At 43.3% G+C, this 26,800-nt stretch overlaps 1 protein-coding gene across 2 annotated transcripts in view; it reads right to left on the bottom strand.

Annotated features, from left to right (window-relative positions):
* The window catches only part of limk1a (LIM domain kinase 1a), a 45,390-nt gene that overhangs the window by 13,089 nt on the left and 5,501 nt on the right, over positions 1–26,800 (bottom strand). The window contains exons 1-9 of one of the 2 annotated variants that reach the window (XM_055657983.1): positions 21,316–22,821; positions 16,069–16,207; positions 14,237–14,346; positions 13,244–13,450; positions 10,898–11,003; positions 8,924–9,102; positions 5,828–6,002; positions 4,228–4,314; positions 1,815–1,946 (exon numbers count right to left, since the gene is read on the bottom strand). In XM_055657983.1, the coding sequence (XP_055513958.1) occupies positions 1,815–1,946; positions 4,228–4,314; positions 5,828–6,002; positions 8,924–9,102; positions 10,898–11,003; positions 13,244–13,450; positions 14,237–14,346; positions 16,069–16,207; positions 21,316–21,362 (1,182 nt within the window). In that variant the 5' untranslated portion in view covers positions 21,363–22,821. Of the gene's footprint in view, positions 1–1,814; positions 1,947–4,227; positions 4,315–5,827; positions 6,003–8,923; positions 9,103–10,897; positions 11,004–13,243; positions 13,451–14,236; positions 14,347–16,068; positions 16,208–21,315; positions 22,822–26,800 lie in introns of those variants that run through there. The other variant, XM_055657982.1, reaches the window with a different exon arrangement.

Genomic DNA, 26,800 nt, shown 5'->3' on the forward strand with positions numbered 1-26,800 from the left:
TGAAAGAAGGAGGCAAGACCTGAAGAGGAGTTGTATTTTTTTTTTTAAATCAGGCCCAGCATTACTGCACTACTTAAACAGGATAATCCTATGGGATCATCCAGTGAGGCTGTGAGATTGTATTCCAAGTCCCCAGTAGACAGCAGGAAATAGAGCAGCGCATGTATGGGGATCGCAGATAGCTGAAGGAAGTTAGAGATTTTAATTTCCCTGATACTGATCTGACGTCTATGCCAAGGGATTAGATGGCGCCAACCTTAAGTGCGTTCAGGAAAAGATGGCTCAATCAATACGTTGATTACTCAACTAGAGGGACAATACTTAATCAGCTCTTGGGAAATGAGGCTGGGCATGTGACTGAGGTGTCAGTGCGAGAGCACATTGGGACCAGCAACCATTAATTCTAGCAGTTTTTAAATACTTATGGAAAAATATGGACCTGGTCCACAAGTTACATTTCGACACTGGGCAAGGCTAATTTTGATGGCATTAGAAAGGTTAGCTGGGAGAGGCTGTTAGCAGATATACTGACATCTGGCAATGGGGAGGCTTTCAAAAGAAAGATTTCAGGACCAATATGCTCCTGATAGAGAGAAAGGCAAGGCGGGGACACTGAAGCACAGGTTAGAAAAAGAGGCATATGTCAGGCATAGGAAGCTGGGATTAAACAATCCTTTAGTATACGGAATGTTGGAATACACGCAAGGAGGATATCAAGGGCACAAAGAATTGGAGATATTCTTGGCAGATAAGGTCAAGGAGAATCCTTAGAGATTCTATGTATATTAAGAGAGAAAATGTAACTAGGGAGAAAATAGGATCAGTGTGGGCGTCTTTGAGCAGAACCATGGGAGATGGACAAAGACTTAAATGAATACTTTCTAGGAAGTTACAACAAGGCAGGACATACACAATGAATGACTTGGTAGTGATCAGTCGAAAAAGTTCTGACCCAAAACGTCATTTGTCCATGTACTTAGTTAAATGTCTTTTAAATGTTTTAATCGCACTTGAGTCCATTACTTCCTCTGCCAGTTCAATTTGTATACCCTCCACCCTCAGTAGGGAAAAATCATACCCCTCAATCTCCCTACCAGCTGTCTGTTTTTTGCTGGTGGAAAGGTTTTATGGCATGTTTGCCTTCATCAGACTGGGCATCGAGTATAAGAGTTGGGATTTAAATATTCCAGCTGTACAATTTGTTAGAGACTGCACCAGGGATATAGTGCAAAGTTCTGGCTGTCATGCAAGAATGATGCGATTAAACAAGAGGGTGCAGAAAAGATTTGCAGGCATGTTGCTTTGGATTGGGCAACTTGAATTATAAGGAAACATTGGATAGGTTAGGACTGTTTTCACTAGGGAGGAGGAGCTGAGGGGTGAACTTTAGAAGTTTATACAATTGTCAGTTGCATAGATAAGGTGGATGATCAGTCTTTTTCCCCCCCCAAAGGTTGGAGTCCAAAACTAGAAGGCATACGTTTTCGGCGTGAAGGGAAAGATTTAAAGGGAGCCAGAGGGGCAGGTGTTTCCACACAAAAAAGAAATGAGCTGCCAGAGGAAGTGGTTGAGATGGGTATAATTTAAAAAAATTAAAAGATATTTAGCCAGACCACATGGAATGCAAAGATATAGATATAGATCAAACAAAGCAAATGGTACTAGGTCAGGAAAGCAACATGGGTTAGTTGGGCCAAAGGGCCTGCTTCCATGCCACACATCCAACTCATTCGCAGCTCACAGCATTATTGTAGCTGTAAATGAGAGCAAACATACACAATATCAAAAGTAACCCGTGCTCCATCACCACTTACTAAATCTTTGATGATGCTTCGCAGTGTTCCACCTTTGATGTACTCTGTAATAAAGTTCAGCCTCTTGTCTCTGTAAAGGACACCGATGAACCTGAGAACATTTGGGTGGTCGAGGCAGCGCATCACCTTAACCTAATTATTGGAGGGGAAGAACAGGTTTAAAAAAAAAACCCCAAAAAAAACATGCCATCGAGAGACAAATAGAACTATCACTTCCTACACTCTGATGTGGTTTCACACACCTGATCCACTTTCCTCTTGCACATGACATGGAACTTTCCACATCGGATCTTGTGGAGTGAATTAACCACGGAGATAGAATGGTCTCAACCCCTGTGTCCCACCAAAAACTCTGCGGAAGTTCAGTCAGGCCCCACCAAAAGATGCTAAATGCATTTCGTTGTCTCTGTACTGTACACTGACAATGACAATTAAAATTGAATCTGATCGGAATCAAAAACAAGTCAATGGCTCTTCTCAGGAAATGAGTGTCAGGATCCAGCCACTTTAGTGGTCCCACATCTACTGACCATACATCAGGTATACCCAGTCATATGGACTCATTGCTGCTTACACTTACTTCTATCCTACCCTCCCACCCCCCCTCTCCCAATCACTTTCACTCACATCTTAGTTCATGGCCAGGATTACAGACTTAGGCAATGGTAGAATCTTCAACAAGTTCTGGTGAATTTAGTGGGTTTACAGCTGTTCCTATGAAACCAACAACATTAGAGATATTTGCACGGCAAGTTCACAGGTGCAGAAAAGGGGAAATATTCAGATGATCAATCTTTTTTTTGCTATTTAATGTAATTTATCACCATCACTCTGATTTTATTTCATTTTGCTTAGCAGAAACGTCTCATTCACGGTTTAAAGTCAGGCAGTGAGAGCATCAAACGGAAATAGTGGACTTGGGAGCATTAGAAATGAAATGGGGTGTTCTTGTATACATACGGAATAGAAGGTTGACTACCCCAACCTTCTATTCCGTGTGTATACAAGAACACCCCATTTCATTTCTAATGCTCCCAAGTCCTCAATTCGTCAACTACACAAATCCTTTATCTACCACAACTGCTCTCAATCTGCTTAATTTCTTGAAATTTGAATCAAATCATCCTGGTCTTAATTTAATCCTTAGACAGATACCATTCTGGTAAAGTTAACAATTGTCTCAATTGATAACACACTTGCTTCCAGTAGACTGTGAGTTCAAGTCCCACCCCAGAGCCTGAAGCAAGACAATATCAGGGTTACATATGGGGTACAGTGGAGTGCCTTAATGTTAAATAAGCACATCTTCTGCCTTGGACGAAGAGGCAGGGAGGGCTGTTAAATGATCCTAATGTGTGCATTCAACATTCTCAGTACCAGTTGCAATGTTCCTTTGCCACAGACTTCCAGGAGTCAGTGGATGTTGGGAATAGTGCCCGTTTCAGAAGAGGCAGCTTCTGAGTGACCTGAACTGTCAAAAATAGCCAACCCAGTGTAACTTGGACCTCAGTGCTGGGGGTGATGGCCTGGGAGAGACCTGTGGCCTTGGTTCTTGGATCCTTCTCATATATTTAAATAATTTTGAAGCAATAGCTTTGATATTTTTCCCCTAGTACCCCAAGGTAGTTATGTCTCAGAAGCGCACAGGATTGTAGGGAATCACTGGCTCAAATCTAACAATTCTACCATTACCAATGTGTCTCAACACTGATTCTCAGTATGAGAGGATATTGGGTTTATACTCTCTAGTGTACCAGAAGGAGTGGCAATTTTATTTAAACATGCAAGAGTCTGGATAGTCTGTCAGTCCAGGTGCTGTGAGGATGTTTGCATCTGTGGAGAACTTTGATCTAGAGGGCATGATCTTGGGATAAGGGTTTCATCACTTAAGGGAAAGACATTTCAATCAAAAGGGATCTGAATCTAGAATATTTCATCTCAGAGAGAATCTCAGAACCCACAATACTTTACTTTAAGGGTGATAAATATTTGCATTTTTGTGCATATTGTAGGTTGTAGAAACCTTTAGTTCAGGCCGCAGATCAGTTATGATCACCTGAATGATGGGAGGCTCAAGGAACCACCTGGTCCCATTTAAGTACATCAGCAGGCCCAATGGAGCTGCAGTTGCAAAGTGATACATCAGTAATACTTCAAGTAGCAATGCTACCTCGTAGCACTAACAGATCTATTGTTATCTCTAATCATTCCAATGGAAGCACAAGAGCCCCTTAACACATCCAGGTTACAACAATTATACAGCTAATAGAATCCACAGTACATCTATAACTTTAATCCAATTACTCATTACCAATTAATTACAGTATTTAATCTTATTGTCTAACAGGGCTGTGATTTTTCACATGGACATATTTTAGTGCTCACAGCAAGAGCGAAACTCATAATTACCAACCTCTTTCAGAAAGGTCCTCTGAGTTTCCTCATCAAATCGGATCAGTTCCTTCATTGCCATGACCTCTCCAGTCTCTTTATGAGTCACCTGACCAAAAATAAGGAAGTGCGATGAAGAATTGGATATTGTTGCACTGAACACACCATCACACAATTAAGGAACAAACGGCAAATGTACACTAAACAACTGTACCAACATTGAATTGTGATGCTTGAGTAAGGCCTATGCTTGGATCGCAAGTACAATAAGATGTTTGGAGCATCAGGCCGAGGGTTTGAATTCAGACATTTGTTGACAAGGACAAGAAGTTTTACTTACAATGTTACTGACCATTTTTTAAATGGTTAACTAAGTACTTTTGAAGACACAATTGCAATACGGAAGGAATGGTAGCTAATTTGGCCTGGAACAGTTAGAGTGCCACTTTGAGACAAAGTACACTGAAGAAAATTATTTTTTATTGGGTTCACAGTGTCAAAGAGGGCAGGGACTGGGAATTAGGTTTTAATAATATTTTATATTTATTCTGATATTTCATTCTCAAATCCTTTTCCAAACATATCTTTGCCATTTTATCCTCAAGCAGGATAACTACACCTCGCACCACTCAATGCCACTACTTGTAATAATATTGGGCTGGATTACTTGCAGTATTGCTGTAGTAAACTAGAATACCACTAAACAAAACCTCTGTCACAAGTGACCAAGATTAGATTAGATTAGATTCCTTTATTGTCATTCAGACCTTTCGGTCTGAACAAAATTTCGTTTCCCTGCAGGCATACATATAATAAAAAATGACAAAAACACACAATCAACACAAATTTTACATCCACCTAGAGTTGTAAATGACACACGTTTTTCTATTAGATTCACTTTAAGCAAAATAAGGCAATCAACATGGAAAAGGCACATAATATTTTGGGTTGGCACAAGTTTTAATCCGAGTATCAAACTAATATTTGGGAACATTAGAGTGAGAGTTTATACCATTGTTACAAAGAACATCTTGTCATTGGGCCATCCTTTACATCTGGCAATCAATGGCTACTGACTTTGGCATCAATCATCTATTGATTAAAGGGGTAGAATTCTGCATGCAGTGAATCATCGACAGATTCCCAATCAATTCTACATCTCTCCTTGGAACTCTGAACTTTTCAAACAGAACTAATAGAGAAAATGGTGGAAAGGAAAACACACCCGGGCTGAGATATTGTATATATAGAGAAAAACCTGCTTTTAAAACGGTTCCAACTAATTTGCAGTGTTAATATTTATATAGTTTCCACCAAACAACACTGCATCTTCTAACCTTCTTTGGACCAGAAGTTGCATCTTGTGTATTTGGAAAAAAAACAAATAATTACTACAGAGACTGAATGCAAATCCCCCACAAGTTTCAGTCTCTTAGCAAATGAAAATGGGTCAGTGACAGCTTATGAAAGAGAGCTTGCAAGTTAGCCTGATCATTACATAAAGCACCCATGCTCACTGTAACAGTGTCCCAGCCACTGCTCCCTAATGAGATTGAGTGTAGCAGTGAATAAAATCATCTTTAGGAAAGCTAATCCTAAGTATGGGTTTATGAAACAAATACCTTAATGGCCCGGCCAAAATAGCCCTTTCCCAGCACTTCGCCGTGGATCAGGTCAGATGGGCGGAAGATACGATGCATTGCGGCGCCAATTCTCAGGGACTCGGAGCGGCCCAAGTCTTTCGTTTGGGAGACAGGCGATCCAACACTGGGAGATTTATCAATACTACAGCTTCTCCTGGACATAAGCAGAGTAAGAAACATCACCGACGAGTTTTAGTGGTTAAATAAAAAATCAAACTCAACAAGGTCCAATATTAGTCAAAGCTAGTCTTACACAAACCAGGCTAATGAAGCCATGCAAAATAACTACATCATTATCTCAGAACTCAATAAAAACCCTTCAGGCTTAATGCAAGATTTTAAATTGTCAAATCAGATTAGCATAGTCACCAGCATCCAATCATGCCTCAATGAAGACCTGAAAATCATGGGACTGTCATACCTAAATTTGGTCATGGGTGTCAGATGCTGATACAACTCACCAGAATAAGACCTTGTGCCTTAATCAGCGTCAGTGGACAGTCACGAGTCAGATTATATATTGCAGAGCTTGGAGTGACACATGCTGCAATATACCAGACTAGGTTCTTTATTTGTACCTCCCAGTCAAAACTTAGCGAGCTCTCAAACGTGTACCATTTGCCAATACATAATTGACTGTGACCATACACTGAGCATGTGATCAGAGCTAGACACAAAATGCTGGAGTAACTCAGCGGGACAGACAGCATCTCTGGAGAGAAGGAATAGGATCAGAGCATTGGATATGCCTGAGCGGGCAGCATGTGGAGCACACATGGTGCACCAACCCATGTTCAATATTTAATTGCTGGTTTCCCTTTGATATCGACTTCAGAGGTGCAGTTAGCATGCAGTATAGATCAAGCTGTGGAAAGCAGCAAGAACGTGCCACACTGCTGTGATAAATAATTCAACAGGCGGCTGACTGGACGAATGTAACAACATTGCAAAGAGGAAGATTGAGGGTCTGTATAACAAGCCACCCCATTTTGAAAACAGAGTCTGGGAAGGATGGCAGCTTGTATCTAATTATAGAGCAGATGTAGAATGGTAACTAAATCTGAAGACAAATAAATCCGAGACATTTCTCGCTAACCTTTCCAAGTCGGGGTGAAAAAGCTTTTGTGAAGTTGAAATGTGCAATATTCATGGCCAGGGCAGCCTGCTAAATTGATCCTGCGTTTGCTGCATGATGAAGATCACCTCCATTCCACCTCTTGATGGACATAACCTACACTGGAGCTCAGGCAGGAGAACCAGGATGCTCCACGATAGGACAGATCCAATCACTGACAGGAGACCTTTCAGACTTGGTCACGATGACAGATCCACCAGGTATATTTTCATGTCAAGTTCTTTTTCATTTTTTTCCATCAGGTCACAAGTTCTATTACAAGCAGAATTAGACCATTCTGCCCATCAAGTCTACTCAGTCATTCAATCATGGCTGATCCATCTTTCCCTCTCAACCCCATTCTCCTGCCTTCTCCCCATAACCCCCAAAACCCTTACCAATCAAGAATCTGTCAATCTGTGGCTTAAAAAATTGCCACATTTTAGACCTTGAGCAGGAAGTTCACCTCTCCAGAGGCATTGTTATTGTTCCAGCTGCTTTTCAAGTAAGAAATAGTTTAATGAATCCACAGGTCTGTTTGATGCAGTGGACAAAGATGCAAGAGCATCCTTAGCACAAGACCATATTTCTTGCACATTGACAACAACTTCAGGAAACACACATCTTGTGCTTTACACCCACTGATAACCGAAGGGATGACTCGGTTACACTGGAGGGAGACTCCATTGTGTCCACAGATTAAGTCAGGTAAAGGGAAGAGTGCTGATAATCATGGGCTCAGCTGACAGAGCTGGGGATGGACTGGGAGATGATACTTTGTGCATATTCTACTACCATACCTTATAGTATCTCATTTTATGCCCATCCAATGATACCTCTAGCTTTGGAACATCCAATCTTCACTTGGACTAAAATGTGTCAGCGATGGACAAAGCAGGAGAACAGAGAGGTTGAGCAGAGAGGTAGAGACAGTAATCGCCTCCATCACCCAGTAGCTTGGATCCGGTCTCACTGCACAACAAACGAGAGATTCTCGTGGAACTTGACATGGGTGGTCTGCCCCAGAGAAGAGATGCATGTGTGCCAACACAGAGGGTGGGTTCAAGAGCTCGCTGTTCCTAATAGATCCTGGAACTGCACACGTGCAGTCTATCACACCAAGAATGTGCACAATCCCCCAAAATCATCATGACCAACAGTAAACGCATTTCCCACTCTGAGCAGTGAACAGCATGAAGTCCTGAAGTATGGTGTAACAATACGCATGGTGTAATTCACACGTCGCTGCCTAGAATCAAAGTCATATATATTTGGGGCAATATTGTTTTACAGGGCATCCGCTGGTGGATGCACTGTCTGCATAAGATGAGAGATCTCGGTCACAACCGCCTTAGAAAACCTTAGCTCCCAGACGCATTCCTCTTCAGACAGCTGGAGATAGGATCATGGCTCCAGTAAGACCCTGGAGAATTGGGTTCTCCACGCCAGAGGCTTCCACTTCCCCTTCTTCAGATTCCTCTGGCAAATCATTTGCTCCTTTGGCTCCTCTCTCGTGCTCCTGCTCCTGCTCATGTTGGAAACTCTGCAGAACCACTGCTAAAGCTCCCGATACAACAGCAATAAAATGCACAGATTCAACAATCACTCAATCTTGCCATTGAACTTTCAACTGCAGGCATCCACCCCTGTGCATTGAACAGTGCTTGGCTTCAAGCAGGCACCCGCAAAGCTGTAAAAACTGTTAATCCCTTGAAATATCACAGGTGTAGGGCAAGTTCCTGCTGTTAAAGGCCTGCGTTTCTGTGCATGTTAACTACACCAAGTAAATTTCACAGGGAACAATAACTTTTATGCACAAAACCATCTGCAGACGCTTAAATAACACACACCACATTTGAATTCTTTAGTGCACATAATTTTAGAATTTAATTTTGTACTGAATATCCATTTAATCTATCATTTTGTAGATATACAGCATTTTCTAATCTAAGCATGCTTACATGATGGGCCGTTTCTTGACTGCGCTGTCTTCTCCATTTGGAGCACTTAGTCTCTGGGGGCTGTAGACATCCGACATTGGATTGGCAGTGTCCACTTGATTCTCCAACATTGGGTCATGTGGGTCATGTTCTATGGTTAGCTTAAGCAAACGGCTGGTCTCCTGGATCAGAAGGTCAATCTGCAGAAGTCAAACATCACACACACCATCATAACATTGCCAACCAAGCACCAGATTTCTTTCCTAGGGCTAGATATGATGCACAGAGAAAAGCAATACTTCTACACAAAGGATTAGAGCATCTTCCAGGAGCTTACCAGTTTTACTCTCCGCAATACAATGATTCCGACTGCTCTTTACATTGGGGAAAAAAAAAAAATTGGAGGCGCCGAAAATCTGATATAAAAAACAAAAATGCTGGAAACAGTCAGCAAGTCAAACAGAATCCATGGAGAGAGAGAAACAGTTAATGTTTCAGGCCAAAGACACTTTGCCAGTCTGGGACAGTTCAGAAGGCAAGGTTTCATCCCGACATTAACTTTCCATAGATGCTCCCTGACCTGTTGAATGTTTCCTGTATTTTGTTCTTATTTCAGCACATTCCATCGGCTCAACATCAGTCTCCCACCCCAACTATGTGTGATTGGTGGATCGTATACTACCAACCAAATTGGTCCCTCCCAATTTCTCTCATATTTTACAGCCCGAATCCTCCATTCCTATCTTCATTTATAGTTGTTTGCTCCATTTTTCCCCAACATATATAACTAGCTTCCCTCTCCCTCTCCTCAATTTCATTATTTCTAGTTGACTTCTAGCACTCATAGTAACTAATGCTGGTATCTCATTATTCCGCTACTCCACACACTCATTCCCCGAGCTTGCATCTCCTTTTCACTGAATATATACCCTTCACATCACCCACATAACACTTGATACACTTGACATCTTTCACTCCCTTTCCTGTCACACATTTAGCCCCAATACTATCATTTTTGGTTTGTGCACACGCTCACCTGAACATTGCTGGCATAGTCCAATTTACCTCAACTGTAACTGCTGGAGTCAGTCATACAGTGTGGAAACGGGCCCCTTGGCCCAACTTGCCGCACCGACCAACACGTCCATCTACACTAGCCTCACCTGACTGCATTTGGCCCATACATCCCTCTAAACCTATCCTATTCATTAACCCGTCTAAATGTTCCTTAAACATTGCAATAGCACCTGCCTCAACTGCCTCCTCCCGCATCCATCATCTTTTGTGTTAAGCCTTTGAAACATGTGACCCAGCTCTGCCATCCGTCTCTATGACTGGCCTTTCAGCTACCGTTCTCCCCCACTGCATGGATCAAGCATTCCCAATATAAAGCGGGCAGCTCAGTAGCAGCAGCCATCTCACAGGACAGTGCTAAAGGCTGGACAGAGAAGGCAGCTGCTCCAGCAGCCCAGTTTTGGTTTCTGACCTCGTGGAACTTGCACATTCCTCCTGCGACTGCGTGGGCTCACCAAGTGCTCCAGCTTCCACCTGCATCCAGCAATGTGCTCAGGTTGGTAGGTTGACTGGCCACTGCAAACTATCCCCATTGTAGGTGGCCGGTAAGAGAGTTGACAGGCATGCGAGAGTTTAAGGGGATCCAAGTGGGGCAGCAGGATCGTGGTGATCACTCCAAGAGCCAGCACTGAGCCAGTGAGCCAACAGGCTTCCCGCGTCATAAGGAATTATGAGAAAGAAAAACTTCATCACCCCCACCCCAGCATCTTATACTGGTCCCCCTCCCCCAGTATATGATACCGATATGATACACATACTTACCCCTCCCCAAGTCTCTCTTGCCTCAATTCCCCCCTTTCTACATTAGGTGATGACATTAACCAAAAACAGACTAATTAGTTTGTTTCACTGCATGCTGCTAGATAAAAGCATGCTAGGGTTTTGCCAAGCTGCTGCAACCTGCATCTTCCCTCTGCTTACCTCATCTAGAGGCACATTCCTGATTGGCGTTCCATTGATTTCCAGAATCCTGTCACCAACATGAATGGAATTTTTCACCTCTGGACTGATGCAGTCCGTATCAACTCTGCAACATTAAAAGAAATACAAATTAATAATGGACAGGACCTTAAGGGGCTAAAGAGCCATTCCACAGAACAAGGTTCTGATCCAACTCCTCAATAATAATGTACACCAAAGCCCATAAATCTATCTGGCTTTATGGGCCAGGAAAAGTCAAATCCCACCCAAATCTTCAGAAGTTCCACAAATAGCAACTTCAATAACATGCAGTGTTCAGTAAGCAGTAGCTCAACCTCAGACTCCAGTATCATCTAGAACCACATAATATTGAGAAATAATTTAGACCTGCTAACCTCACCATAAAACAAACTGATCAAACTAGGAAATATCTGATCAGATATCGGATCTGACCAACACCACACCAAAACAAAATAATTCTTACAGGTTCTGTCATTTAACACGGGTCAGGCTTTGCAAGTCTTCAAGGAAGGAAAGCAGCACAAGTGATCCATTGGAGGAAGTTAGTGTAATTAATTCACTGTCAGCATTTTCTCTTTATCCCTATGGAGGCAAAAACCCTATCCCCACGACTAGCTCCCTCCCCATCCTCTCTCCAACTATGTATATTTGGTTTGCCAGCTTCAGGTGCACTGGCTTGGTAAATTGCCACCTCCCACTCCAATAATTTATGGCTGATATTTGTTACCTTTTACAAGCTATGTATGGCGTGGATCACTCAGCTCAGTTGTCTTTTGTTTTAAGAGCAGGGATAGAAGGGAGCTTGATGCATTATAAATGGAAATTCCAGTGGACTATTAACGTATACTTGTTTGGATTGTTGTAATAATCTAGCAGTTACAGCAGGCAGTGAAGAAAGCTAATAGCATGTTGGCTTTCATAGTTAGAGGGTTTGAGTATAGGAGCAAGGAGGTCCTACTGCAGTTTTACAGGGCCCTGGTGAGACCGCACCTGCAGTAATGTGTGCAGTTTTGGTCTCCTAATTTGAGGAAGGACATTCTTGCTATTGAGGGAGTGCAGTGTAGGTTCACCAGGTTAATTACTGGAATGGTGGGACTCACATATGATGAAAGAATGGGTCGACTGGGCTTGTATTCACTGGAATTTAGAAGGATGAGCGGATCTTACAGAACATAAAATTCTTATGGGATTGGACAGGCTAGATGCAGGAAAAATGTTCCCCATGTTGGGAGAGTCCAGAACCAGCAGTCACAGTTTAAGAATAAGGGGTAGGTCATTTAGGACTGAGATGAAGAAAAGCTTTTTCCTCCCAGAGTTGTGAATCTGTGGAATTCTCTGCCACAAAAGGCAGTGGAGGCTAATTCACTGGATGTTTTCAAGAGAGATTTAGCTCTTGGGGTTAACGGAATCAAGGGATATGTGAGGAAAAGCAGGAATGGGGTAACTGGTTTTGGATGATCAGCCATGATCATATTGAATGGCTGTGCTGGCTCAAAGGGCCGAATGGCCTACTCCTGCACCTATTGTCTATGTATTTGTGTTTCTAAGATATGGACAAGTTGGGTTAAATGGCATGTTTCCGTGCTGTTTGACTGTGACTATCACAACAGTGCTAATCCTTTAGAAATACATTGATGGCTGTGAAAAGCTCTATAAATGAAAACCTTTTGACTCAAATTTTGACCTAGAAAAGTCCAATCGTAAAAACTCAGCAAATAAAAAAGCTGTATTTTTCTTTATTTCCCCCCGCTGCCCTTAGGTTGAAATAACGAGGGACTGATACAAGAGGAAAACTGCTGTCAATTTAGATAATTAATGGCAAAATGATCTCAAGATGTTGTCAGACAACTCTCCCACATGGAGATGAGTAATGGGTTTCAGGGGAAATGCTATGTTAGTATCTAAATGTCTGCCAGATGTGATCCAGACCTCTGACTTTCCATTAAGAATGCAATGGAAATTGGGTAGTTCAGTCATTTTAATCCAATCCCTGGGACCACGTTATCCATCTTTTAAATTAGGGTTTCATTAAAAAAAAAAAATACAATCCACCTGCCACCACACCCAGAAATTCTGCCTGAGCTTCTGCTTTTACCCCACAAGTTAAACAAGAGCAAAGCACCATTCATTTTGGATTCTTGCCATGGGCCAGCAAACTGACTCACTGCAATTTCTCTCAGCTTAACTCAAGACATGTATTCATTGGCACCACAGTGAACAATGAAAACGGTATACATTAAGATGAAAAATGTATTTAATATGTGTCAAGATTCAGCAAGTTACAGCAACAACATCCTCCCCATTATAGCAAGCCCCCTCACTTACTCTTTGACCCGTACAGTATGCACATGCTCCGAAGAGCAGCTCCTGGGACTGCAGGGCTGATCGATGGACACAGAGATACCTCGCTTTCCCTCTGTCGAGGCTGGTATTGAAACCAATGTCACAGTGTGTGGAATGCGAGCGCAGGGAGGGTCTGGAAGAATCTGGTCAATGACGGGGGTGACTATCGTATGGTAGTAGCAGCAACCACTGCAACAGAGACAAATGACAAGCGACGTTAAAGAGGACAGAGCAACCTGGATGGTCATCAAGCTGCACTAATAGCTGCAAGATGGCAAGTTTATGACACCAACTGATATTCCTCCAAAACATAATTCCAAAGCATTCCCATGGGCTGTCCCTGGTCTGCGCCAAGTTTCTTTGGAAAAAAGAAACGTAATCAGCCCCCATGCTGTGCAATGGCACGTTTATGCAGAATGCATACATGTTTGGAGCTGGATAACTAGGATTAGCAATAAGGGGCGAGAGGGAAAGCTGCAGCAAAAAACAGTTGACACTGTTCCAAATTTTGTTAATGCAACTGATTTCTCAAACACAACACTAATCAAGCCTCATAGAATAATTTTAGTATCTCCAAACGTTATGGTAAGGAGGCCAGGAACAAGTTACTCTCATGGAATGTTTGCAATGCCAATTCAATTCACAGCGGAGCAACGTTGAATCGGATTTCACCACATCAGGAAGTACTTAAAACTACTACAAGTTTTCAGTGCTGAGCACTGGCACTAGGATACTGTCTGCATTCAACAGGCAAACCTCTTCCAGTCAGTATAAAAGCCTCAGCTTTCCATGCACTTCTCTCAGTCTATAAGGTACTGATAAAAAATATATATCACTGAGCAACAAATAAGTAAGCCATCATAAAAAGAAGGGCACAGGAAGACAATGCTGGCTTCCCCAAGAAATCGCACATCATAACAAACCAAATGTAAGCGACAGAGACCTTGGTTGTAACTTGTCCATGTCAGTACTTACCAATAGAGCTTGGAGCGCTCTACCAATGCATAAGTGTCGCCATCTCCAATAAACGCACCGCACTTTAGGCATGTAAAGCATTCTGGGTGATACTTGTGCTCCCCAGCGACCTGGAGAAGAAATAACAAAGATTCAGGCATCCGATTAGTTTTAGTTTAGATTGGAGATACAGCACGGAAACTGGGCTGTTGGCCAGCGATCCCACCATCACTATCCAACACGCACTGGGGACAAGCCAGTTAGTTCTCAAACCTGTGGAATGTGGGAGGAAACCGGAGCTGCAGGAAAAAGCCCAAGCAAGTAACTGGGAGAACATACAAACTCCGTACAGGCACGTATCCGTCGTCAGGATCGAAACCAGATCTCTGGTGCTGCAAGGCAGCAACTCTACCACTGCGCCACCATGCCACATATCTAATTGATGCATCCAGCTGCTAACATGCAGGGTGGCTAATCCAGGATTGTTTACTGTGGTGGAAGCATTGGCATTTGCTCGGAAAGTTAGAGGCACAATGTGGCTGATGTGGCCGAGGCGTTGGTGCTGATGGGCTCTGATGTTGCTTTGCTTACAGAAAGTCCAGGAAGACACAGGAACTGGAAAAGGCTTTGTCATCTCTTCGGCCAATGCCAGGAAATAATCTCCTTTCCCATTCCCCATCACAACCTGCCTTCTTTCTCAAAAACGTCAGACTCAAGACTACCCGTGCACCTTCTCTCAGTCTTCGCTTTACCCATTGCCCGATTGATCCTGCAGTCTCTCTCCCTGCACCTATCAATTATCAATAACTTACTGCTGGTTTCTTAATTTCTAATAACTTGATTTAAAACGGCTTTGAATAATTCTGTTGGCCATCATCCAGCAATTGAAAGCAATGCTATGTCTATACTGTTTTAAAAAGGACCCGAATTATTTCTAATATTATTCTGTCGGTTTCTTAAAGTTAATATCACTTTCTCAGATTTCCACCCTGCTGCCGAATTCAAGACGCCGTAAATTTTCCTCAGCAATGGAGTAAATTCCTTTCCATCTAATATAATATGTCTACCTGCATCCTAGCACCAAGCACATTCCAAGACTTCCGTTAACATCTGTCGGTGCTGAGGTATAGACATTATGTAATAATTCATTCAACATGATCCAGAGATTATCCAATCAGCAAAAATGTGTAAACAAGGAACTGCAGAAGCGGGTTTTTAATAAAAAAAAGTGATAGCACTGGAGTAATGCAGCAGGTCAAGCAGCATCTCTGGAGAACATGGATAGGTGACGATTCAGGTCAGGACCCTACTTCAGACTCTGGAAAATAAAAAAGTCCCAACCCAAAAAGTCACCTACCCAAATAGTGCCCGACCCGCTGAGCTACACTAGCATTGTGTGTCTTTTTCCGATCAAAAAGGCTGCGTGTAGCTCTAAGAGCAATATTAATGCTTCAGCTGGGGCACACGTAATGAAAGTGCAGCAGAGCCACTGCCTCACATCAAGAGACACCTGGGCTCAATCCTGTCTTCTGGCATAATCTGTACAGTTTACATTTCCCCCCATTGTGACCATGAGGCTTCCTCCATGTTCTCTGGTTTCCTACCGCTTCTTCCCAAAGACCTGCAGGTTAGCAAGTTAACTGTCCACTGTAAATTGCCCCTTGTGCTTGGGTGAGAGGTAGAATGTGGAGGGAGCTGTGAGAATGTGGGGAGAATTAAAGATGGGATTAACGTAGGATTATTGGAAACGGGTGGTCTGCACAGACTCAGTGAGCCAGAGTTAGTTTCCAAGCTGTTGCCCTCTGTGGCTGGCATTTTTTCTTCCCAGCCCCCACGCGGTGCTTGGCCCTTACCATGATCAGCCCTTTGGTGATCTGCTCGCAGCAGCCATGGCACAGTTCCCCAAAGCGAGCCCAGTAGTCCTTCTTGCAGTAGAGCCGGCCCTCCTTCTCGTAATACCAATGGGTGAGTGAAATGTTACACTCACAACACCTGCAGAAGCAGAGAACAGGGGTGTTAGCAAAGAGCAGAGGTGGGCCGATCCCTGCTCGTATTCTCCTCGATTCCAACCCTAATTACCACTCACACACACTCCTATCAGCCAGCTCAAGCCAGAGGCCTGACCTGGGGCAAACACCTCCCTAAAACACACTAAACCGCAGCTCAGTTAAACAGGATGCATGCAAGAATCAAACGTGTGGTAAACAGACCGAGCAACCTCAGGCACTGCTCCGGTGAAGAGGTCAAAGACTGCCTCCAGCAGTAGTGGGTAGTGTTGGTCAGAAGGCTTCACCGTCAAAGACGTACTCTGCAGCTCAAGGCAGGAAACCAAAGAAGGGTGCAACCTAAAGGAGAGAATGCTCAGCTCTTGCTGAGGGAGGGAGAGCCATATGCCTGGGAGCCAATGACAGAGGGTAATGGAGGGAATCCAATATAAACTCCACATAGGATGATGGAAATCATTAAAGTCCCATTGGTCCATTCTACTAAATCATTTAGATTAAGTGTAAGAAGGAAATTGCAGTTGCTGGTTTACACCAAAGATAGACAAAATGCTGGAGTAACTCAGTGGGACAGGCAGCATCTCCAGAGAGAAGGAATGGGTGACACTTCCAATAGAGTCCCTTCTTCAGACCCTGAAGAGTGCAATGTCACCCATTCCTTCTCCACAGATGCTGCCTGTCCCGCTGAGTTACACCAGTATTGTGCCTAATTTAGATTTCAATACTGATGCAACTGCGAACAGAATTCAAGATATAACTCTTCCTACTTGTGCCTTTTGACACAGGGATGGATTAATGATGGCACCCACTGTGTCTTGCTGACAAACTCCCATTGATGCAGCTCCTGCCTCTATCCTCGCCCCTCCCTCGACTGCAGCAGTCACTGTAACTGCATCTCCTGGTCACTGTAACTGCACACCCCGAACAGGGAGCAAGTCAGAAGGTTGGGGATTAGCAGCGATTCAGCCAGACACAGACCGCTGCAAAGCTTTGATCTGATTCCCTGCAGTCCAAGGGCAGCCAGAAGCCCTCGCGTTCATTCTCCCAGCCACTCATTAATCAGGGAACAGCCAGTCGACGGAAGCAGTGTTGCACAAAGCCTCAGTTCATTTCACAGAGATCCCTCGTTAATCAGATCCCTACAGATAATAAAACAGCTCTGACCCATGACCTCTGGACCATTTGGCATCTTTGAAGTCACTGCAGCCCACTCCCCCTGCCCTCCATTTGCAGCCTGCGGCACTCGTTGGCCAACTAGCAAACACACGGAGTTGTTGAGATAGGCAGCAAAGTTTGTGAAGTGCAAGGAACATCGAGCTACATAAAAAGATTGCACTGAATTTTTATTTAAAACATTTCTTGCACCCAATTCGGGCTACCACCATTTAGGAAGGACAAAAACAATTTACTGGAAATTTACTGAAAAACAAAGTTAGACAGGAAAGGCTGTGCAAATACTCGACACTAAAAACTGAGAGGAGATTTGATAGAGGGGGATGGAAGATCATTATGGGTTTCGATAAGTGTAATGCTCCCAGGAGCAAATAGCACAAGGACCAAAGAACAAAAACTTAAAGGAACTGGGAAAAGACACTATGGAGGAAGGGGGGGGGGACATTGTTTATTTATTATTTTTAAAGAGTGCTTATGATCCTAATCTCATTGCCCGCAAATGTGGTAGAACACAAGTCAAAATTATCTTTCAGAAGGAAATTGGTTAAGCAATGAACAGGAACTAATTTGCCAGGTTAGTGACAAAAGGAGATACAATATACTTTGGATTTCTCTATAGTCATAAAGTGCAGAAACAGGCCATGCAACCCAACTTGCCAATAGTAACCAGGGTGTCTAATCTATACTAATCCCACCTGCCTGCTTTTAGCCCATATCCCTCTAAAACGTTCCTATCCATATACTTGTCCCATTGTCTCCTATATTTTATTATAAATGTCCTTTATATTACTAAAAGTCTGATCTTGCCCACTTCCTGTTGAACTGTATATCGATTAAAAAAAACAAAAAAACACTGTCACTTGCACCTATGATTTTTGGCCATCTTACTCAGAGTCCCCTCCGCTGCACACGACAAGAGGATTCTTCCAATCGATGAAAAATAAAAGAGTTATTAGTATTTTGAAAATGTTGAGATTCTCTCTCCTAAAGGCCACGCCCCTTCCGGAGGGAATATAGAACCCGGAAGTGTTGAGTGCCTCAGTCAGTCTCTGTAAGGTGGGGGGGAGTGAGAGGGTCACATTTCTCAGTCTCTGAGCTGTGAATAATACTGAACACATGTCTACTAAACTGAGTGGTTTTACTGACCCGTCAGTGCACTTAATGTGGTTTGAAAATATAGTTTGGATATGCTAAAGCGTGTTGCCTTTGGCTTGGAAATGCTAAAGCTGTGTTGACTTTGGTTTGGAAATGCTAAATCTGTGTTGCCTTCTATATATTTAAAAGTCTAATCTTGACCACTTCCTGTTTGCACTGTATATTGATTTTAGAAAAAGGCTACCACATACGGCTGTGATTTTTGGCCATCTTTGAGTAAGAGTCCCCCTCCGCTCATCAGATGCCGAGGATTTTTCCTCATCGATGAAAAATAACTTATTAGCGTTTAAATTTTTTTGAGGTTCTCCCTCCTGTCAATCACACCTTGAAGGCCACGCCCCTTCAGGTGGGAGGGGGGAGGGACTATAAAACCCAGAAGTGTGGCTCAGTATCTGCAAGATGGAGGAGGGAGCGGTCATGACTTGCTGTCTTTAGTGGCCTTGCACCCTGCTTGAAATGGTATGAAACTGCACTTGAATTTGGTGGCCTTGCGTGGAATATTGCGTTGGGGGACCAGCCCTCCCGTGTGATGCTTGGACCCAACGAGTCCCACTTAGTTTAGTATTATAAATGTATTGAAATGTCGTTATAAAAGGAGATACCACTGATAAAAATTTACGCGTCGTGACGCGTAAATGATGTCGCGTAAATGACGCCCAAGTGGGACAGGCCCTTTAGGCACTGCACAACTGACATCGAGGCTGTGCGATGAGACTAAGGAGCTACCCTCAAGGGCACTCCACCATTTAATGAGACAACAAATTGAGGGAAATTAAAAGAACAAACCAGAAAGAATATTCAATGAGAAAGAAGCAAGACAATAGATAACAATCAAGTCCAAATAAAAACATAAACTGGATATACATCAGATGATTCACAAAACCTTGATTCATGCTGGCTATAAACTGAAAAATGGGAATAATGTGAACAAGTCACACCAGGTTGTGGTTTACAGAAATGGATGCCATTTTAGTCTGTCACAGCTTTCAAAAAGGGGCATCTGTCAAAAAACAAAATTTCACTTACAATTCACCATCAATGATACTGGTGATTATTTTGGGATCTAATAGCAGTCATGCCAAAGATGAAGCCCAGCTAAGATGATGTTCCTATGAAATGTGAAGGAGGATCTTCCGAGCTCATTTTTGTGCCATGATGATAAAAAACGGAACCACCACTTTGTGGCCAATTAGCCCAACCATAAACTGTAAATAGTCTGGGTCTCTACTAAGCAGGAGGCAGAACTAAAGTGCACACACACAGATTGAGCCAAACCATCCCTGTGAAAGAGGCAGGGTGACAACAAGGTTATTGAATAGACTCCGGGCAGGCCCACTTCAAAACATTCTCTTCACCTGTAATCCCTCGCCTTAATCTGGAAGGTATATCGATAATCTGAGCGATCACTGCCGAAAGGTCACTAAAGGCCAAAGAGATGACAAAATAATAAGCAAACTACATTGTTATAGCGGAGAAAAATATTTCAAGCTTCATGGAGTGAATGAGGAAAACATACAAATGGAATTGTAGTGCCAAAATGCTTCGTCAAGAACAGAAGTGTTATGCAAAAGATTTCTGGTAGATGAGACCCAAGCAGCTGTCAGCACATCCACTAATACTGAAGCAAAGGGTGTGAATACAAACGCGAGAGACTTGAATCAGAAGAATCTTGTAGGAGTGTCTGGGGATGGGGGCAGCAAGTGTATGTAGCTGAACATAATGGTTAGAGAGCAGCATAGGGTTAGGAACGATGGGCAGAATGGAAGGGAAGGCGGGTGCTCCGGTTTCCTCCCACACGTCAAAGACGCACATGTTAATTGGCTTTGTCAAGAATTGAAAATTGTCCCGGGTGTGTAAAATAGTTGCTAGTGTACGAGGTGGTCACTGGTCAGCGCCGACCGGATTCTGTTTCTGCGCTGTATCTCTAAACTAAATGACTTGGGTATAACTTTGCCTTAGATGCAGCACAAGATGAGGAGAGGAGAGGCGAGTCTTTGATTACCAGTATTAATCCACAACGATCGAGGAGGATTCAAGGTTTTGCGCACCAGCTACTTTTCCTTCTTATCAAACTTTAATTACACAGATGCACAACTAAAATGTATTTAGCGCGAAAAGATAGACGAAGTAATAGTAGGGGAAGGAGGACTGGATAAGCATTAAATAAAACAGCAATCCCCCCCCCATCTCCACATTTCAAATGGTTAGGTCCATTCAAATTGACATCTACATTTGATTCAACACTTTAAAAGAAACCTTTGCCCTCTAATAATTACCCTGACACTTTAATGGTGAGAATGCCACTGGAGTCCGGTATATGTGCATGTGTCAGTGTGTAACAGTAGATGCAGTGCAAATTGGTACAAGTCTGACAATATCGAAGGTGGAAAAATTACACCACTATAAGTATAAGTATCCTTTATTGTCTTAATGAAGCTCAAAGAAGCAGCAAGATTTTTCAGGCCAATTTACTCTATGTAAAGATAGTTATAACACACTCTTGGCTTGCCCACTATTGATGATACTTTCAGAAATTTGTGGGTCATATTTGAAATTCCACCACAAACATGTATGAATGATGTTAAACAAACCCAGCAACAGCAGACCGACTGGGAAAAGGCCCAGGAGAAGGGCCACAGAGAAGATAGCCTAGTCGTGAGGTATTCAGACGGAGATTCACATCGACAGTCACAATCAACTTACACCAAAGACCACAAACGTTGCTACCCAGTGTTAAGTGGGGTTAAAGTTGGGAACCCAACTGCTCACCTGATCCCAGAGTTTGAGGGGCGGACTCTGTAGCTACGGGTAAACATTCTCTGTCCGTGACGGATGTCGCTCAGTCCAGTTTCTCTAAATCCTTGGTCAAACGGCTACAGTAATCGTTTTTAGACAAGACCCCGCGTGCAAGCTGCTGATATCAACACTGCTGATATCCAAAATTAGCTGCCAAACATATATCGGCATTGAAAATGACCTCACCAATGGCACCGAGACACAGGCTCGCCCACTTCCTGTACCAGCAAATTGACAGCAGGATGCACGTGGGTACCCGTGAATGACACCCCTATTCCAGCCACAAACCCACCAGCCATCGGAAGCACCAACTCATTTTTACCCTTCTGGAAAATTCCTGTTAGATATCAAAGCAGAATTGTTTTGAGACGTTAACAAAATAGTCAGATAGATTCACAATGACAGTGCAGCTGTGCAGTTTCTTTTTTGACTGCAACCGTCCCCATTTCCTCCTTTCACTTTTGGAACATGGCCAGTCTTTCCAATTCCATTCACATTTAAGGAAGGATTTGATGTGGTTTGATCCACTTAGTGAAAGCAGTAGGGAAGGTGAATACAAACCACAGCCATTGCAGCCCTCCCAGGCCAGAGGCTCTGGTCAATGTGATCTAGTGGACTTTTTACTCATTTTCTAGCTTGCCAAGTTAGTTAATGGGAATTGAAGCAATGGCCAAGAAAGCACACCAGCAGCCCAGATCATCACACAAACCAACCTCCCTTCCATTGACCCCATTTACATCTCACTCTACCTCGGCATGGCCACCAGTATAATCATGGGCGAGTTGCACCCTGGCCACTCCCTCTTCTCCCCTCTCCCATCGGGCAAAACGGTTAGAAGTGTGAAAGCACACACCTCTAGATTCAGGGACATTCTTTCCAACTGTGATCAGGCATCTGTACCATCCTACCAACAACTAGGGAGCAGTCCTGAACAATTATCTACCTCATTGGACGCCCTCAGACTATCTTGGATCGGACCTCACCTTGCACTAAATTCGATTCGCATTATTCCCTTTATCATGCATCTGTACAGTATGAATGGCTCGACTGTAATCATGCATTGTCTTTCTGTCAACTGGCTAGCATGCAACAAAAGCTTTTCATTGTACCTCTGTACATGTGACAATAAACTAAACTGAAAGTTTCCACTGTGACCAGCAACTCTGGCTGGAATAGGGAAGGAGGATGTGTGCTGGGACCAAGAGATTTTACTGGATGAGGTTGGGATGATGATGAAGCAGCAGCAGGCACTCATGTGATCAAACTTCCAGAGTTAGCCTGCTCGAATTCAGAGACAAACTATCTGCCCTTTGCTGAATCCTGCTGTTTAGTTAATGGGCAGCGACCAAACCAAAAAAGCAACATTTGTATTGTTTCGCTCGATAACCCAACGTTGGCCACCATCAGGCAACCGGCTGTGAGTATGACGAAGGGGTCACAGACCCAAATCATTGAGTATTTTCTTTCAGGGTTCGGCCCGATCTGCTATGTTTTTCCAGTATTTTCTGTTTGTTTTTCAGGTTTCCCACAATTTGTAATTTGTAGTTTTGTAATAAAATAAAAAAAAGCATGGTTATGACACCATGAAAGTTATGGTGGAAGGTGCAACAGTGCATGGAATAGACTCCATTCACATTCCGGGTAGGTTATAAATACATATTGCAGTCAATTAGCTTCTCTCTCTTGACTATCTGTTGACCTCTATCTATTGAAAACAATGCTCATTTATATCTCTACTTTGCCTATATCAGGATCATGTGCAGTTGTCAAATCCTTTGCTCACTCTATTTAAGTAAACAATCAATAGCCCAATTAAATATAAGATTGACAAAATGCTGGAGTAACTCAGCGGGACAGGCAGCATCTCTGGAGAGAAGGAATGAACAAGAATCTACAATTCCTGGTCTTTCTGTCCTTGAATCTCTTCAGAGATTCAATTAACATTTTTACATAAGCAGCAGGTATATGTCAATTGAGCTCTCTGCCTATGTTTATTAAAGTTACACCTTAAAAATCATTTGTGTGTGATGTTGCTCCAGCCACGTTTCTGTCAGGCATCCCATTTTTCTTCAGAAAACATTTTGCTGCATGTACAACTACAGTTGTTGAGTTCAGTTGACAATTAACCCTCAGCTTTGAGAAGTCTGACAGATTCAACACTAGTCCAAGTTTCTGTCACTTAGGGAAAAACCAGTAATGAGACTGGTCAGCGATTAGAAATTAAACTGCATAACTGTCTGCGTCAGCATTGTGTAACGGAAATAAGTCAAGCTTCTCCAGACTGAAACATGATGATAACCATTTCATATGACTTGGGAGTCATTTTGCACCATCCTGGTAATGCGATTGGGCAATTCCAGAGAGTCACACACCCTTGCACGGGGGATACACAGGGTGACGTCACTTTCTATGCCTTGCCCCTTTCACAGCATTGGAGAAGTGGGACCACAGTAACTTGTAATGACTGGCACTGTCACTGGGCTCTCTCAGCAGGGGCTCACTCCACTGTAGACAAATAACTGTGCGGGCACGGTGACGCAGTAGTGTAGTTGTTGCCTTACAACGAATGCAGACCCAGGTTCGATCCCGACTACGGGTGTTGCCTGAACGGAGTTTGCATGTTCTCCCCGTGACCTGCATGGGTTTTCTCCGAGATCTTCTGTTTCCTCCCATGCTCCACAGCCCTACAGGTTTGTAGGTTAATTGGCTTGGCCAATGTAAAAATTGTCCCTAGTAGGTGTAGGATAGTGTTAATGTGCGGGGATTGCAGGTTGGTGCAGACCCGGTGGGCTGAAGGGCCTGTTTCTACATTGTATCTCTAAACTGAACTAAAAAGAAAACTGCAGATGTTGGGAATCCTCAAAAAACAGATAATGCTGGAAACAGGCAGGATCGGCAGAAAGAGAAGCAGTGTTGATGTCCCAGGTCAAAGACAATCAGAATTGTAAAATATATCAAAAATATTGCAGAGACCATATAGGGAAGGTTAGATTGAACACAGAGAATATCAGTGACAAAGTGAGGTCTGGTTAAATGGGTTAATTGGGGAGTTAAGGAGCGGTTATACTTCTGTTATATGGTGCTAACAGCAGGGCTGTGGGACCTGCTTGGTGCGGCCTCAGTGTGAGAATTCTATTAATAGCTTCTGTTGCTAAATATACTGCAGACATTGCAGTCAACCAAGCTCTCTGCCTACATTTATTACACTGAAGTTAAACTGACACTGCGATTTTAGCTCAGTTTTTCCTCTCTCCGTAATATAGCCTCAGCTGCAGAACATCCCAGTCTCACCATTAACAAAATATATAGCTGCTGGTGTGCATATGGTGTACATATAGCTACTAAATTTGTATAAGATAATTATAAGCTGTTGAATAAGGGGTGGGAATTAATAAGCTTTGGCTTCTTCCTGCTCCTTTTCGGTCACATATGATTTCATTTATTTATAGATATTGTTTATGACACTTTATAAATATTCTTGTTTTGTTTATTTGTATGCTGTTTCACACTTGCTTTTTATTCTTTTATTCTGTTCGAAATAAATAAATAAATAAACATCCTCTAATTTCCCCCTTTAACCCATTGAAACCAGACCACACCCTTTCACACATGGCCTCTTCCTCTCCATTCCTCCCACTACAACTTAAACCTAATTTCCCTTTCTCACAAAAGAACTTCAACCAAAATGTTAATCCTGCTTCCCTTTCCATAGATGCTGCCTGGCCTGCTGTGTGTTTATTTCCTAGTGTTGCGCTGGGATAACTCCCGGTAGTTAGGGCTCCCAGCACTGTTCCAAACCCTATCACTGCAACCTTTCAATTCCTGCCTTCCCCCACTTAAAAAAAAACAGCCTGGTCCGATATTCTCTTCCCCACTGAACGGATATCATTCCCAATCCCCGAGCTCCCATCAGCCTTGGTCCACATACCCTCTCACAACCAAAATACGGTCCTCTCGGCTTCACCTTCCCACCCACACAGTAACAAACGACCTACTATCTCCAAACCACAACAAATGCCAAGCTTCAACTCACCAGCCCTACAAGCCATGTTTAGAATACAAGTAAAGGTTTGCCTCCATTCCCACATCATACAGTCCAGGATAGATTCTATTACAAGATATCTGGGATGTAGTGTAACAGCTCTCACTTATCAAGCAATGAAGAACAAGAAGTAATAGACCAGGCAGTGTATAACTAGTGCGACTACAATGCATGCAATATTATAAAGCAGAACATTGACAAACAGAATTGACACTGTACTTCGTTTCAAAGCATCAGGTGGAGAACTTTGTCAAAAGCAGGATTTTAAGGAGATAAATATCTTCCTCATTGAGGGAGAAAGTTCCATAGGATTGAGGTTTAGCTGAGAGGCACATCAGCAGTACAGCAGCAGAGCTCCAAAGTTGGGAGCCACGAGGCCGGAATGGGAGCAGCGCACATATCTAGGAATTGGAGGGCTGGAGGAGATGAGGGGTGATAACTGTAGCAGTGTGTGAATATTTGTTAAAAGCAGTCAGTTCTGCTTTTAGTCATCCGCCTGCAGTGGTAGCTCCGTTTTTCTTTCTCTACAGATGCTATCCGATGTACTGAACATTACCAGAATTCTTTGATTTCAGATTTCCAATGTGCAATGCTCTGACTAGGGTTGCCAACTGTCCTGTATTAGCCAGGACATTCCGTATATTGGGCTAAATTGGTTTGGCCCATACGGGACCGCCCTTGTCCCGTATTTGACTGCTGCAACTCGAGTCGAAGGGACGTCGGGTCGGAACGCCGCGTACTGCCCCGCCTCACCCGACCCGGCGTAGTGCAGCCCATGGAGTGCAGCAGGAGCGCCTCGCCCATAGCCCCCGTCGATCAGCAGCCGGCCAGCTGTCCGACCTTTGGACCTTCGCTTACTGCCAACAACACCAGGACATCCCTCCTTCTAATGGCCAATCATCAGTTCAGGAGTTGGATGGGGTGCTGGACTTTGCGTGTGATGTCACTCGCATAGTCTGGCGTCCGAGCCAAAACTCCTCAACTGGCCCGCCGGCTGGGCTCTGTGAACAGTTCAGCACCCGGGCCAACTCGTCAATCACCCAGCCACGGTGGAATCGGTCAACGAATTGCCGTCGGGAATTTGTCCCTTATTTTGACCGTTTGCCACTTATTTGTGAGTGAGAAAGTTGGCAACCCTAGTTCTGACTCAGTTCCAATATTGTTCCTTTACCTCCATTGTCCTCCTACAACTCTTATTTGCACCTCCTCCAGACAAACCAGCTCTAATTAACAAACCTTCAGCACCCTCTCCTGGATAGCACCGAATAACGATGCATTTCCGAGACAACCTTGGGCTCCATCCTGTCACAGACATCCCCGTTGTCCTCTCCACCTCTTCCTCCACTCTGCAACTTAAAATGCACTTTTCCTACATTTCCATATCTGCTGAAAGGTCAATCTGAAACATTCATTTTA

The sequence above is a fragment of the Leucoraja erinacea genome, chromosome 28 (assembly GCF_028641065.1).
Source record: "Leucoraja erinacea ecotype New England chromosome 28, Leri_hhj_1, whole genome shotgun sequence".
NCBI classification, from domain to species: Eukaryota; Metazoa; Chordata; class Chondrichthyes; order Rajiformes; family Rajidae; genus Leucoraja; species Leucoraja erinaceus.